The following is a 15,980-nucleotide window of genomic DNA, read 5'->3' on the forward strand; positions in this document are numbered from 1 at the left end:
ACTTGAAAGGATAAAAGAAAGTTGAATAATCGTAGATAGGGACACAACACTTTCCTTTCCCATTTGAACAGCCAACATCTAAGGATCCAATTCACAACAGTCTGCCCTTCCTAGACACCCTAGCTACAAGACAACCAAATGGATCCCTGACCTTCACAGTCTACAAAAAAAAAAAAAAACACACACAAGTAGATACATCCATCAACAGTCATATCAATTCCCCCCCCCCCCAACAATTTGGGCCTATAAAAACCTTAGTCCACCAGGCAAAATTAATTTGCTCAGATAACAGCACACTTAACACAGAGCTTGCCCACAAACACTTTATTGGCATCTCAGATAAGGTGGACAAGATATTAAACCTATAAATGACATAAAAAGCTAGTAGCCCTTATCCTCTCCCCCAAAGACCAGCTACAACCGCTGGATTTACATGGAGTTTACCAGGTACCCTGCAGCTGCAACCTTTATTATGGACAAACAGGCACAGCCAACATTCTTATAACAGAGCACCAAGATTACTTCCGATTTCACTACTACAGCCATCAGGATTAGCAGATCATGCCGTGGATACCCTGCACAGAATCTGTGGAAAAAGTCACCTTACTCCAAAGTAAGTTCAAGTTCGAAAGACTTTTCCTGAAATCAGCTGCAGCTCTTACCAGCTATCTCAAGCTAAACAAATATGGTTTAATCAGACTTTCCGTCATGTGAGAAACTTCATCTGCAGTCAGCCCAACGACCAAGAACTCCAAACTGAAGCCAATAGGTGGTGTGATTGTAGGACTATAGGTCTCCTGTATTTCTCTGGTTTCTTCACCTTTGTTACTGAAGTGTGCCTGCATGCACGTGTAATACAAGTGTATTTTTCCCTGATGCAGATTTGACTTGTTAATTTCCTTAAAAAAAATATACAATCCCAGTGGTACAGTTAAGTACTGCATGTTTTCCCCAAACACAAATAGTTTTATTTAACTGACTGAAATGTAAATTAATATGCTGTACTCCATTCAGAATATCATGCTATAGTTGTAGGCCTGCAATTAAATACATGGAAGAATCGTATCACTAATTACAGTCAATTCTTACTATAACGAACAACATTATAGGGAAAATAGTTTGTAGTAAACATCAGTGCTGTACTAAATGAAGTTTGCTATACAAGCTCATCTATACAAAATTTTTATAAAAAGAATAGGGTGGAGGTTAATTTTCAATGTGTTTTCTTTAAATATACTGTACATCTTCTGTGGCTAGTAACATTGTACAAAAAAAAATTTAACACTTTTTTATTGCATATAAGACTTAATACAAAGTAATTTTTGTTCTAAATAACAATCAAAATCAAACAAAGGAAATCAACTCAAAGCAGGGCAGTTTTCACACTGAAAATCTGAAAGAATCAGGCTACCATCTCGTTTCTCTCTAGAACGGATAAAAATTAAATTAAATACACTACTAAAGAAAACTTGCATCTTATACTATAATTTAATCTAAAATAAATTAACTATTGTAATTAAAGTACTAATATAAAAAAAAATGTTCAAATATTTTTAGCATTTTATGCTGTACCAAATTCTGATCAGTATGAGTAATCTTGTGTAACCATCAGTGATCTTCAAGACAGGTGTATTATTTACAGCATTTCTTTTTTTTAAGCTCTATGCTTCATTGGAAAATCAGAAGCTGCAAAAATGCAGTTACTACACACTCTGTCCAAAAAAGAAACCGAACGTTTTGAAAATAGAAGAAACTAGTGCCGCCACCTGCTGTATCTTTTTGTTGTCGAAAGCGGCAACCTTCATTAATGTTGTGTCAACTGTTTATGACATTTGTTTCATTAGAAGCCAAGTTATAGTGCCAAGAGTGACAGTGTGTTTTGACAAACGGTCAGAAAATGAGTTTCAAACAGAGAACTGCGATTGACTTTTGTGTTAAACTTGGCAAACATTTTACCGAAACACATCAAATGCTTCAAAAAGCATATGGTGATGAATGCTTATCCCGTACTCAAGTTTATGAGTGGTTTAAGCGATTCCAAAGTGGTCGTGAGACGCTTGAGGATGACGAAAAGCCGGGCTGTCCAAAAACTGGACCGAGCGAAGTTAACATCCAAAAAAGTGTGCGATTTCGTCAAAGAAAATCCGAAATCGTCCATGAGATTGATTGAAGATGAATTGGGAATTCCAAAATCAACTGTGCACAACATTTTGACTGAGGGTTTGGGCCTTCATAAATTGAATTTGCGATTTGTTCTCCACAAGTTGACCGACGACCAAAAAATGTATTGAATTGAACACTGCAAGGACCTCATTAAAACCGCTCATAAGGACTCAGACTTCGTTGAAACGATCGTTACTGGTGACGAAACGTGGTGTGCTGAGTGGAGACCACCAGAAGAGGGGCATCTGATGGTCTCCACTCTGATTTGTTTCTACGATTCCAAGGGCATTATCCACAAAGAATTCGTTTTGCCTGGCCAAATGGTCAATGGCGAGTTTTATCTCAAAGTTTTGAAGCGATTAATAGCGAGAATTCGTCGCATACAGCATGAATATTGTGATGCAGGCAGCTGATCACTTTTTGCACGATAGTGCACCATCTCATCGTTCAAACATTGTGAGACAGTTTTTGAGCAAAAACCAAGTTTGTGTGTTGGATCACTCACCTGATTTAGCACCCTGTGACTTCTTTCTCTTCCCTGACTTCATTTGCCGATAAAAGGAAAGCGATACAACACCATTGAAAACGTTAAAGTGGCAGTAGCCATGACCCTTGACAGTATCCCAAAAACCAATATAAAAAAAGTTCAGTTTCTTTTTGGACAGGTGTATTTCAACAATTCAGGATATTAGGCATGAAACCGTTTTTCAAAAGGCCTCTCTGACATACACTATCCTACCAAAATTCAGAGACCCCCCCCCCCAACCTTGATTATAGTTAAAATATGCAATGTTATAACCTGTAAAGATCAGTGTGTTAGTTCAAAGTAACTTCATTCTTGTAACATGAACAATGCATACACCAAAGAGTTAACAAGCATTTCAGAGAGTAATGGAGAAAATATGCTATTACTTAACAATTAAGCATTAATTGCCAAATTACCTCACAGCTGGCTACATAATAAAGAAGTCCACAAGTGATAACTGAACTCTGAAAAACCTAAAAACAGTGAAATGAGTTGTGAAGCTCTTTGCAAAGGTTGATGTTACATCTTTTTATAGCCACATACATGGTTCCATAAGTATTTCCATGGAATATCAAGATTTGTGCATCAATCATCATAGAAACAAAAATGTTGTAAATTAGTAGAGAATCAAGACACACAGAAAGCTGACAAATGAAGTAATGGAAATTAGACACCAATGGAACAACATCACTGTATATAATCTTCCAGTCTCATCATGAATGTGTTCAGGTACAAAGAGCACTTGCACCTGGATAAGCTATTCCAATGATCATTTGGAAGTGTAATTATGTTAGCATTGCTTCTTATGGCATATGAACAATCAGGACTGTACTATACTGTGGCAATTTTGAAGTGCCAATACTTGTGCCTTCCAGTGCAATAATGCCCCAGGTCACAAAACAGTGATTTTAAACACGTAGTTTGAAGAGCATAACATGTCCACTGACCACTAAATAGTGTAGCGGTCAGTTAACTTTACTGATGATGCTTTAAATGAGAATTAGAGCACAAGTTCCACTATTCGTTAAAGATTAACAGCTGTCTACCAGAAATTAATTGCTCTTCCTATTATGCATTTTACGCTTATTACAGCCAAATGTGGGACAAAATTGTTGAGCTGCTGTCAACAATACTTCGGAGAATGAATAATTTCAAAACATGAAATATGATGTCTGCTAGTAAAGGAGATTTATTAGAGTAACTCCTTAATAGTGAATTTGAAAATGCACTGCTTTGGCTCAGGACTATTTAGTTGTTTGTGGCATACAAATATATTGATTTTCCAATTAGAACAGATTACATGCTGAACTATAAAGCTGAAAATTATGATCGACTAAAAAATCCTATCTTTGGTCTCCTATGGTATCAATTACTGAATAGAAAAAATGTCAGCAATGCATGGGAATCTTTGAAAAAGTGCTTACATGAATGTATCCCTAGAGTTGTGAGAATAAGAGTAAGAGGAGTTATGAAATATATAAAGTGCAGGCTAGAAAAGTAACAAGCATTGTGTGGAAAGCTAAATTGGAGTATGAAATTGACTATGCAGGCTAAAGGCAATCCAAACAAATTTATTATGCCAGAAGCAAAAGTAAGAATGTGGAAGAATAACTTTATTGAATGCAGATGATACTCTAGCATCAGAAGCTAATGAGGTTGTTCAATTAATGAGTGCTTACTTTGTTGAGATGTATCAACCAGGTGTATGTAATATGGTGCACACTGCTACTACATTTGATGAACAGTTAGAGGTGCATGAGAATAAAGCTGAAGAGTAGCATGCTGCATAACCTAGATAAGAATTTAGCAATAGAGACAGATGGAATATCAGCGTATGATAAAGAAATGTTCCGCCAAATTGCTAGGCCTTTACGACTGGAATAGAGCAGCAATTCCCAAATTGTGTTCCGTGGAACCCTAGGGTTCTGCCAATTTCACGTTTGTATAATTTGAGTCTCAGCTCAGGAATGCATCATTGTACCATTGTCCAAGGATGGTGCAAAAACTTACATGTCTAATTACCACCTATCAGTATCTCTGGTGTTGTGATGAAGATTTTAGAGAAATTGTTAAGAACTTGCATACAGAAATGTGTAGACAGACAAGCTATACTCTGTAAGGAACAGCATGGGTTCACTAAAAGACAGTCAGGTTTTAGCAATTTGCTCATTTTATAACAATGTATAGCTGAGTTGGATAAAGGGAATGGATATGCTATGATAGTGTTGGATTTTGCTAAGGCATTTAATAGGATACCACACTGCAGAATATGGGATTGGAATATAAACTCTTGACATGGGTCAGTGGATGGTTGACAGACAGATATCAAAAAGAGATATGTGGTGGGTGTGAATCTGTCAGATTTAAGGTGACTAGTGGTGTACCTCAAGATTCAATCCTTGGGCCAGTGTTCAATTTTTACATTAATGACATTAGGGAGGATCTAACAGGAGATTTGCCAATGATGCAAAGATAGGCAGGTCAATCAGGGATGCCACTGATATCTAGCACTTACAGAATGATTTGAATAAGCTAGAAATTTGAGCAAATGAAAATGGCTATCAGTTTAATGTTAGTAAGTATAAAGTTATGCATTTTGGCATGATGAGATTTCCAACAGCATATTATATTTGCAGAGTTATGCTACAAGAAACTGATGAGGCTAGGAATCTTGGCATAATGGTGGATAGGAACTTGAAGTCCAAAGGTCACATAGCAAAAATTGCAAATACAACTCAGAGGATAAATACAAAGTCATTTTTCCTCTTTATAAGGCCTTGATAAGACTGCACCTGGACTACTGTATGCAGATTTGGTCTCCCAAGAAACTGTGGAAAGGATGCAAAGAAGAGTTACAAAGATTATATCAGGATTATGGGATTTAGATTATGAGAACAAATTGAAGGTATATTGATCACAGACTCTGGTTAACAGGAGAAAGAGATGACATGATAGAGGCCTATAAATTTCTGAATAGGTGTTATAGGATATTGTCTGATGAAATTTTTTGTTATAAGGAAAGTGGGGGATGGGTCGGGGGAAAGAGAACACTGAAGTTAAGTTTGTTTGCAGTCAAGAAAGGGGTAAGAGCTAAGTTTTTCTCTCATAGAGCAGCAAGCACATCTAGAGCGAATGAGTTTGATGGAAGGAAAACTACTTGTTTGGGTGATGTATAGACTCCCTAGAGGTCTCAGATAATAATGATACCAATTTAGTAAAACAACATAATTTTTCAACCTACAAGCTTAGGTTGGAAGTTTGTAACTGTCTTTAGTTAGTAGAGATTTTGTCATTGCCTTTATGTGAAACAAGGCCTAATTATTCAACAGCTGAAATAGCTTGAAGAGGTTGATTACTGTTAGTATACTAACAATAACCAAAACGTAAAGTACTATTGCTTTACAACCTTTACTTTACCTTTCATTTTTACATTCACAGGGCCTAAAATTTAACCTGCTTAACTCTAGTTTCAGGCTGTTACTGATCTGTCACTTCTAATGAACCAAGAATCAGCTTGCAAAATCTACCGTGTCAAATCCAATTACTCCTAGAATACAAGAATAGCAGAAAACAAAAAAAAAAAAAAAAAAAAAATCCTGTTACATATCATCATAATAAATAAGGAAAAGCTTTCCTCCTTATTGTGCGTGATCAAAGTCAGCCACTTAATTTAGTATTGTGTGTTTTTATTTTAGTTTATATTAAGCAAGTCTTAAAATAATTAGAACTTATGATTTATATGAAGATTCAAAATTTGCAAAATATAAGTTGCTATTATTTCAAATGTGTCAACAAAAAAAAGAGCATTAAATATCCATGTAATTGACAACAATTTAAAGACATTAATATCAAATAAGTGGTCTTTTAATGGATCTACTTTGAAATTTATTGGAGCCTTTCAAGAAAATTACCAAAACCATTATAAGTTTAAATTTTGCTTTCATTTCAGAAGCACTTCCAGCTATTAAAACTGAAAATGTATTTATTCAAAAGATTAAGATAATTTTTTCAAAGCTGGAGCAATGAAAAAATTTCTCTGTGAAGAAATTAACAGAATAGATATTTCTATATTAGATCCAAGATTTAAGCAAACTTTTTTTTTAAGTCAGACAGAACTGCTTATGTTTAAAAACATTCTAATTTAATGAGGAATCAGATTCAGAAATATCACATGATGAAAGATAAAATAGTAGTAAATTATTATGGATGGTATCTTGACAATATCACTTATACTGCTGCATTGCCATTAGGCCAAAAGCAAATTATCTGTAGAAAAACAGTTTAATAAACCTTTTGAAATGATTCATTAATGTGGTGGAAAGAATGGAAAATCACACTCCATTTTTGAGTGTAATAAGAAAATTTCTTTTAGTATCAGCTATCTGCATGTACAATGAATTTATAATGTAGAAAAAGAAGTTGACTTTTTTTTTTTAATGCTTTGGTCAAATATTCAGTATTTGGTTTGTTTGACTAAATCATGCTTCAGCACACTCCTACTTGTTTCATTTTTGCTAGCCAAGAAGTAATAAACATTAACAAAAAAAAAAGTGCTAAGCACAATTAGCAGAATGCCATTTGTAGGTTTTAAGGACTAAATTAAATCCAACAGAGTGCCAAAAAATGTGAGCATGAGTCATTTTTACAACATATTAAGTGTTCTAGGATTAAGATCTAGAGCATTTTGAAATTAACAAAAAAAAAACATCCTTTTCTCCTCCTATGCAAGCATCTGGTACCTGAAGATCAAAAATGGAGGCCTCCTTTTCCAACACCTATAAGGTCACACTGTTGAGCTAATATCAACCAGAGCCATTTATGAAATGGAAAACTATTTGATACATCAGTTAACCAAAGTCTCCAGATAATTTTAGTGGAATTGAATTGGGGGGGGGGGGGGGGGGGGGAGAGAACCTCTTCTCTTCTGTATCCAATCAGCTACCCCATAAAAAAAATTATGTCATAAAATGTCAAAGTTTTCCAGAAGAAAGCTGGAGGAAATAAGACTACTGATTGATGACACTGTTCTAGTAGGGAAGCAGTGAGAGTGCCCAAACAGATCCCCTGCCATATCTCTATGCATGTAATCAAGGAGATTAACTTTCTGACTCCATAGAGATGGTGGACTCGTTAGATCAAGTAGGCAGGCTTGATGGGATGATAAAAAATATAGTTAGAGTATTGATGGTATGCTGCAAAAGATACACCTTTTGGATAATTAAGGATGATTCTTGGAGTATGGTGGCTACTCTTCTAAGCATAACAACCAGACCAGTAGCTAGGTGGTCTGTGGATGATTTCATGCCGATGCATCACACCTGAATGATGTGCCATAGGGAGCAGCAGCCACACAGTCTCGATGGCTGCCTTAATGCTTCCATTCTAATGGCCTCATTGCCAGAGCAATTGCACCACCATTAACAGCACGAAAGACACTGCAGCTAGTGCAACCTTTCAGTGCACAAGGCACAAACAGTATTATTGCAGTGGCTAGACTGGATTCTTAGAGGCATTTAGTCATCCAACAGCAAGGACCTAAAAGTGTTTTAAGTCCACACTTGACCAATGATGACAACTTCTAACACCAGGTAAGGACTTTGCCAATGGAACATCGCACCTTAATCTAATAATTGAGAGGTGTTGACATAGCATCAACACCTCTCCAAAACAATAGCAATGCTTTGTTTTAATTAGATTCCCGTGGTATGTGCCAGTTCCAAGTCAAATTTTAGTTGACAGCAAAAACAGGTGCACCAGATGGACCATCAAGCATACAGCATGGATGAGACACTGTACGCGAAGGCCCTATGCTGGTTTGGGCTCAACTATTCCATCACTGAACAGTTTTGCCCAGTGTGGTGCCATGCCTACTTTGTACCCCAGTTCTGAGAGCTAATCCTCCCAAGGTCTGTCTTGCTGACTTCCCTTACCTATGTTATTCTCTCAACTACATAATGAAAAACTTTAATAACTAAATATTTCATGACAACATTTTGCCAGCTCCCAGAGCATTATCTAGGCATTTAAAAGACATACCTAATGAACATCAAATTACCTGAGGAATAAAGGAAAAATTGTGTAATGGATACAAGAGTTGCACTCCCTATGGTGATCTGTAATTAGTGTTTTTCAGCCTGAAAGGAAGATAAGGTAATGTGCTAAAATTTGTTTGATCTATCAGTTCTGCTGCAGTTTTCAGGATCCTGTAAAAATTTGATCACTTCTACTGAATGATTATTTATGGCATCTTCATGGAGTCCACAGACTCGTCGCGGGAGACCCAAATCAACCATCATACACACAAATCCTATTATATCTCTCCTTGAATCCATTTACCATCAGGGAACTCACAACCAATTCTGGCAATCCATTCCACTCACTTACCACACAAAAAATCTGGTCAGCACACCCCTACTAACCACACTCTTACACAACTTTCACGGATGGCCCCTAGTTTCTCTATTTGTCATATATTGAAAAGTTTCTATCATGTCCCCCTTTTCCACCTATCAACTAAACTTTGTAATCCACAAACCTTCAGCCTATCCTTGTAGGGAATATTCCACAGACCTGTCACCATCTTGGTCACTCATCTCTGAATCTTTACGACCAGCTCCTGGTCTCCAGGAAAACCAGGTGACAAAATCTGTGCACAATAGTCAAGATATGGCCGAATTATAGCCTTATAAAGAGGGTTAATAACTTCCTTATCTTTACTTTAGTGTATTTTTCAATGTCCAAGTAATTCACTGAGCTATTTTACCAAATTTTGCAATATGCCCTCTGAACTTTAACTCTTTGTCTACCATTATCCGCAAGTCCCTAGTCCCATCAATTTCTGGCAAACCAATACCATCAATATGAAATACCATATGCAACTTTTTCAACCTAAAGTTCATATTTGCAACATTAAATTGACAATCGTTATCCTTTTCCCACAATGCCAATTTATTTAAATGATCCTGCAGAATATTTACATCACCTTTATCAACTCTTGCTCTCCCCAGCTTTGCATCAGCAAACAACTGGATATCCCCCTCTTAAATCTTTTCCCATGTCATTGATATACAAATTAAAGAGTAGTGGCCCTAGTACCAAACCCTGAGGTATTCCCCTAGTCACCATCATTCTCCTAGACTCCACCTCACCATATACTACTCTCTGGTGTCTGTACATCAGCTATCCATGCTACTAGCCTCATATCCATCCCCATCCTCTCCAGTTTTTGTAACAGTTTTCCATGTGGTTTGAATCTATTGCATAAATCATGCTTAAAACTGCAAAAACTTCACAGAAGTGGCACACATCCTACAATATCCAGAAAACTCCAAAAGCAATGGTCTGGAAGATGACTGACATGAGAAAATAATTATTTAATATCAGAATTTTTTGTCAACATTTAATAAGTGCCTTCAGAATGAAGTGAACAGAATAGAAACATGCATAACAGAAAATTTAGCAATGGAATATCAGTTCATGAAACACAGTCTTCAACTTATAACAGTTCTGTTCCAAATCCCATCATAAATCAAAAAAGATCAGAAGTCCTTATATGAACCATAAGGATATGCTAATAATTAACATGCCTGAATACTGAAATGTGTAGGTCTGTTTTGTTGTTTTTTTTAACTAATTTTATTTATAGTGAAATAATAGATGTACAAATTATAACAAAATTGTATACAGTACTGTACTGTAATAAATAATGAAAAATGAACAATGTACATGTTTCATTATTACAATGTGCACTGACCAGTAAAAAATAATCATAGGAAACAAATGGAGCAAGAGTAATCTGCAAATCTACTGCTTTATTATTAATCGTCATGTATGGACGATTCATTGGAAGAAGCAGGGAAGCTAAGTCATCGACAACAAATTCTTCAAATTCATAAACCACAATAAAACATTATGACAATGGTTCACCAGATGCATCAGATGTAGAAGATCTAGGCTCATCTTCAGGGGATGAAGTAACAGCAGGAGTGGACTTTAAAAATTTGTGCATTACATCCAAATTAGTCTGCAGTTTTGCCTTTTCTTTTCTGCATAAATTTCTCTGTAGCAAGCAACTGCAGCTTGCATCATTCTTACTTCACTAAATCTCTATATGTTGTTGGGATCCATTTCCTAAAACAATGAAATTGCCTCATCAATTGAGGCAACTGCCTATGCCAATTTTTGCACTGAAAACTTTTCTGGGGACTCAGCTTCTTTCTCTCTGCAATTTCTTGTGTTTCTGGCTCCACAAGGACTTCATTTGAGAGCTTTTTTCTACAACTTCCACTAGCTGCTCTACATCTTCATTGTTAATCTCCAGCTATTTAGCTGGTAGCACTATCTTGTCACCAATCTCTTGCAATACTTTGTTTGTCAAATCATGTATGACCATATATTTTCAACAGCATCTTCCAAACACCAGTTATACACCTGCTGTCACCTCACTCCATGCTGCATCTATAATCTTCATGCAATGCAAGATATTATATTCCTTTCAAAAGTCTGAGTATTATTTTTTCACTCAATAGCAGTAATAGCCTGAGCAAAAGTATTTCTTGTAAAGTTTTTACAATTTTAAGCATGATTTATGCAATAGATTTGAACACTCAGACAGAAGTGACAAAAGGAGTGGACTTTAAGAGATATATGCCAAATAATATGCCATGAAAGCAACACAACCTGGTCCATGGGTTGCAGGAGTAAAGTGATATTCAGTGAATGTGTTAAGCTAGTAAACACTTAAAATGCCCTGTAGAGCAAATTTGTTGGTTACTGAGGAAACAAGGAAATCTTGTGAAAGTTGAAAAGCTATTCAAATACCAAATGGGCTTGGTATTTGAATAGCTTTTCAAGTATATTCAAATATGCCTCTGATATGATAGGAAACACTTGATGAATGACTGATGACAAAAGACTCATTGAACCTCTTAGATAGGAAGGTAGATGCACTTATGTTTCAAGCACTTCAGACTGAAGAAGCCTATGAGAATAGGCAAAATCTATTATATTCATTTTTTTTTTGCATGTAAGTTTGTGAGAAATAGGTTCTTTGCATGGAGGGTGGTTGGTGATTGGAATGCATTGCTTGAGTGTGTTGTGGGTGTAGACACATTGAATCAGTTTAAGGCACGGTTGGATGAGCATTGTGTGCAATAGTGTGACCTCCCACAATGAGTCTCCGACTCCATGGAAGTCAAATGTTAATAATAAGTTATCTGTGTCAATTGTTTTCCTATTCATACAGATTTCTTGGCTTAAAGTGATGCTCGATTTTAAATAAATTTTTTAGTACACAACCATATCTTCCCTTCAATCAAAAAAAGCACCAATTACAGATCACTCATCATCAAATTCCTGACATGTACCCTCAAGGGGTGTACAGGATATGATAGTAGTACATGAAAAATTTACATCATTACTAACTTCCTATCTACAATTTTCCTCCAAATCAGTCTGTTACTTGTCAAGACTCCAACATTATCAGATCTTATATTTCTATCGTCTAAGGCACTTTGCACAATATCAATCCACCTATATCTTGGTCTTCCTCTGGGTCGTTTTCCTGCCAACCTGGCAGAGAACACTTGTTTTGCTAATCTTTCCTCGCCATTCTGTTTAAATGACCATACCACCTGAGATTAGCTCTGCTAACGCATTCCTGAATGCTGACAATGTCAAGTTCTTTCCTAATATCCTCGTTTTTAATATGATATTGCCATTGATGCCATCTGTTCACGCCTCTAATATCTGCGGTCTCTAGTCTTTGATCAAGTGTTTTACTTCTGACCCAGCTCTCAGATCCATAAGTTAAAACTGGTTTGAATACTCTCTTGTATATGGTTAATTTAGTGTTCCGACTAATTTCTCTCTTATTCCATATGAATTTATTCAATTGACTTCCTACCATACCAGCTTTGTTGATTCTCTTGTCTATCTCCATATTTAATTTACTATCTTCAGTAAAAATACTGCCTAAGTAGCTGAAATGTTTTACTTGTTCTACAGGTTCCCTGTTCACAACACAGTTGACATTTTCAACAATTCTACCTATTTTCATTGTCTTTGTCTTTTTAATGCTGACCTTCATACCATATTTATTACAACAGTTATTCAATTTAGTCAGGGAATCTTGCAAACTTGTAGCAGATTTATTTAGAAGTATAACATCGGCCGCATAAAGCAAAGAGCTGACATTAACATCTCCAATTCTTACAGATCACTCTTGCATCCATAATGTTTCTTGTCACCCAGGTCATTTCACCCCCCCCCCCAAGTATATCTTACAAGTGTACAAAATGTTGACTTCAGTATGGGAATTTGAATAAGAAAACACATCGTATCAAAAAACAGTCATTCTCTGAAGGTGCTATTTAAAAAAGAAAAATAATGTTAGGCCACTTCTAAATTAGAGGCAACCTATTTTCTTTTAGCATGCAAGAAGCTTTTTAAGAAGATAACATGATTATTGCAATATAACAGAAATCACAATTATTACTACTTCCTAATGAAATCCAATTACTTCAAAGGATAATAAAAAATTTGAGAAATTTCTTTGAACTGGAAGAAACTACAAACTGCTAAGTTCACCACCTCACATTGTAGACTTAGCTCATCTATCCTTCCATACACATTCAACTTCTCAATAAACTTCCTGCTTGATAACTTAGTTACTTCATATGTAGTGTGCAAGGATATGAACACAAATGCCTCTAATACACCTATCTTAAAAATTTGAAATGTACGTTTTTTTTTTTTTTTATATATTGTTTCTGTCATTTCAGCTTAATTAAGCAAAATAATAATAAAAAGGCTAATTTATACTTACGCTTCAGATGCCAAATAGTCAAGAACTGTATTCACTTTAATAAAGGGGATTTCATTTACTTGTGCCAAATATGTATAGAGATCTTTAAACACTAAAAAAGACATCTTTAAACCTTCATTACTATCTTCATTGAGAAACTCGCATATTTTACCCATAGTTTCTTTCATGTTCTAAATGGGTTAAAAAAATTAACTATGTATATCGTAAATGGACATTTCAAGAATAAAGACATCCAAAAAAATAAATAAATAAAAGAAGTCTGAAATAATTATATTAAAAAAAAAAAAAAAGCAAGCAAAATTAGTTCAGTATTTCAATATTAATTACCTTGAACAGATCAATATTTCCCAACCATATTTCCACCCTACATCTTCCTTTAGTCATCAGCCATTGCTCAACTACAAAAATACTAACCAATTATACATATAGACAAATCAAGCCAGCATACACATAGAATTTACAGACTAAAAAAAAGTATTAGTGGGTGATAAATTACTGTGAGTAGACAATAAATATGGTGTCGATGATGTAGTAGGTTAGGTGAAGTGGTGTGCCATTCTGCAATGAGCCCTTGAAAGTGTCATGTAATTGCTGTGGATGAACTTGCAGAAGGTGAGAGCTGCAGGTTATTCGGTTTCAGCCTAATTTTTTTAGTGATTTCACTTTTATTATACAAAATATATCACTGAAAGTTGATAAATATTTCTGATTAAAATCTAGCATATTAAAAATTAAAACTTCAAAATAAGCAAAACAACACAAAATGAATTAGGGAGAGATGTCACTGCTGAAACAGAGTAGTCACTCTTGACATTAGTTAAATAAAAGTGCTAACTTTACACATGCAAAGTAAATAATGATTTATATGAAGACAATATTTTAAGCCTCCCATAAAAATTGATTTTTAAACTTTCCTTATTCAGAGGTCTTATGTAGCTTGATCTAACAACCAGAATGTCACCAAATCTGGTTGAGAGACTAATCAAGATATGGGAAGGATTCCACGCACAAAAAAAAAAGTTCAAAAAGTCACTGATATGGGGAAGAGGGAATATAGTGCTGTACAATTTTAAAAAAAAAGTATTCAAATGGACAGACAAATGAATAACAAAGACTAAACAAATAAAATATTATCTTTATGTCTTGTTATGATAACACAGCAATAAAACACTTAATGTCAATTTAATTTAGCACAGTAATTATGGTGTTACAGTTACTGGAGCATAAGTATTGTCACAAACATGTTGTACAACTCAATGTGCTTGAGTTGTACAAGTACAACTCAAGCACATTAAGTTTACCTATGAAAAAGAGGACTTTGTTCCATGTGTCCACCATTCTCGTCGACCAAAAATTGCATCCTGTGCACATCATTTGTTACAGCAGAACATAACATGTCTAAAGAAATGTTCATCACAGTCCATGATACATTGTCCTTTAAGGCTGCGAAGTTCGAGATACTGCCACAATAGACGTTGTCAGGTAACCCTACAACCAAAAATTGCGTGGGGTAATATCAGGGGAGCAAGGCAGCCATGCAACTGGAAAGTGACTAATCACTCTTTCTTCTCTGGTGTGATGCCTTAGAAGCTGCTGAGTTGTGCAATGTGAGGAGGTGCTCCATTTTGCATAAAAATGGTCTCATCCAGACATCGTCATGTCAAACTGTTCAGCATATCATGATATTTCTGTGTGGTAATGGAACAAGTACTGGTCCTGTCAAGAGTGATGTCCTCAAAAAACATGCCCCTATTATAAAATCTGCCATGAAGCCACACCGAATGATAATTTCTGGTGAATGTAATGGGAGTTCCTGGAGTGCACAGGATGATTTGGAAGCCCAAATTAGACAAATTGGGGTATTTACAGTCCCATTCAGATAAAAATGCACTTCTTCAAGCATCTTCACAGCATTTTCCAAGGCCAAGCATCGTCGACTTCAAATCTAACCAGAAACGTCAGAATAAATGTGTCAGTTACTTATCATAAGCATCGTGTAATAGCTGCTACATGTGGCTGATCTTGTATGGATAAAACTGTAATAATTTTGCTCAAGACTTTCCATACCATGGAATAAGGGATCCCCAATTGTCGCACTACTCCATAGGTGCTGCTACTACCAGCAACATTTTTGTGTGATGTGTCGAAAAATCACTGTGGCAACTTCTTCAATTACCTGTGGTGTCACTGGTTTCCATCCTGTTTCTTCAAAATTTGGAATCATCAATCTAACTGCATTAGCTGACAGAGGCTTTATGTAAGCTCTGGTGGGTTCTAAACTCACAAAAAAGCAGCTGATGCATTGCACTTGTTAAGGTAAAATGAGGCACATGTTCAACACAACTATCAATAGGAATGAGTTTGTGAAGTTTTCTCTTTACTTAATAGCTCTTGTGATGCAAGCAAAACAGGTGTCCAACTTCATTTTACGCACAAAAATGTATGGCATTGTTGTAGCCCTTCCTG

General features: G+C 35.7%; 1 protein-coding gene across 1 annotated transcript in view; it reads right to left on the minus strand.

The window, feature by feature from the left end:
• Positions 1 to 1,273: 1,273 nt before the first annotated feature.
• Positions 1,274 to 15,980, minus strand: part of LOC150092641 (ropporin-1-like) — a 72,916-nt gene continuing 58,209 nt past the window's right edge. Inside the window, exons 4-5 of the mRNA XM_090414419.1 lie at positions 13,515 to 13,684; positions 1,274 to 1,425 (exon numbers count right to left, since the gene is read on the minus strand). Of these exons, the coding sequence (XP_090270545.1) occupies positions 1,359 to 1,425; positions 13,515 to 13,684 (237 nt within the window). The 3' untranslated portion in view covers positions 1,274 to 1,358. The remainder of the gene's footprint in view (positions 1,426 to 13,514; positions 13,685 to 15,980) is intronic.

Source organism: Typopeltis vanoorti, chromosome 25 (genome assembly GCF_054136105.1).
Source record: "Typopeltis vanoorti isolate ZY-2024b chromosome 25, IOZ_Tvanoo_1.0, whole genome shotgun sequence".
In the NCBI taxonomy this organism is placed as follows: domain Eukaryota; kingdom Metazoa; phylum Arthropoda; class Arachnida; order Uropygi; family Thelyphonidae; genus Typopeltis; species Typopeltis vanoorti.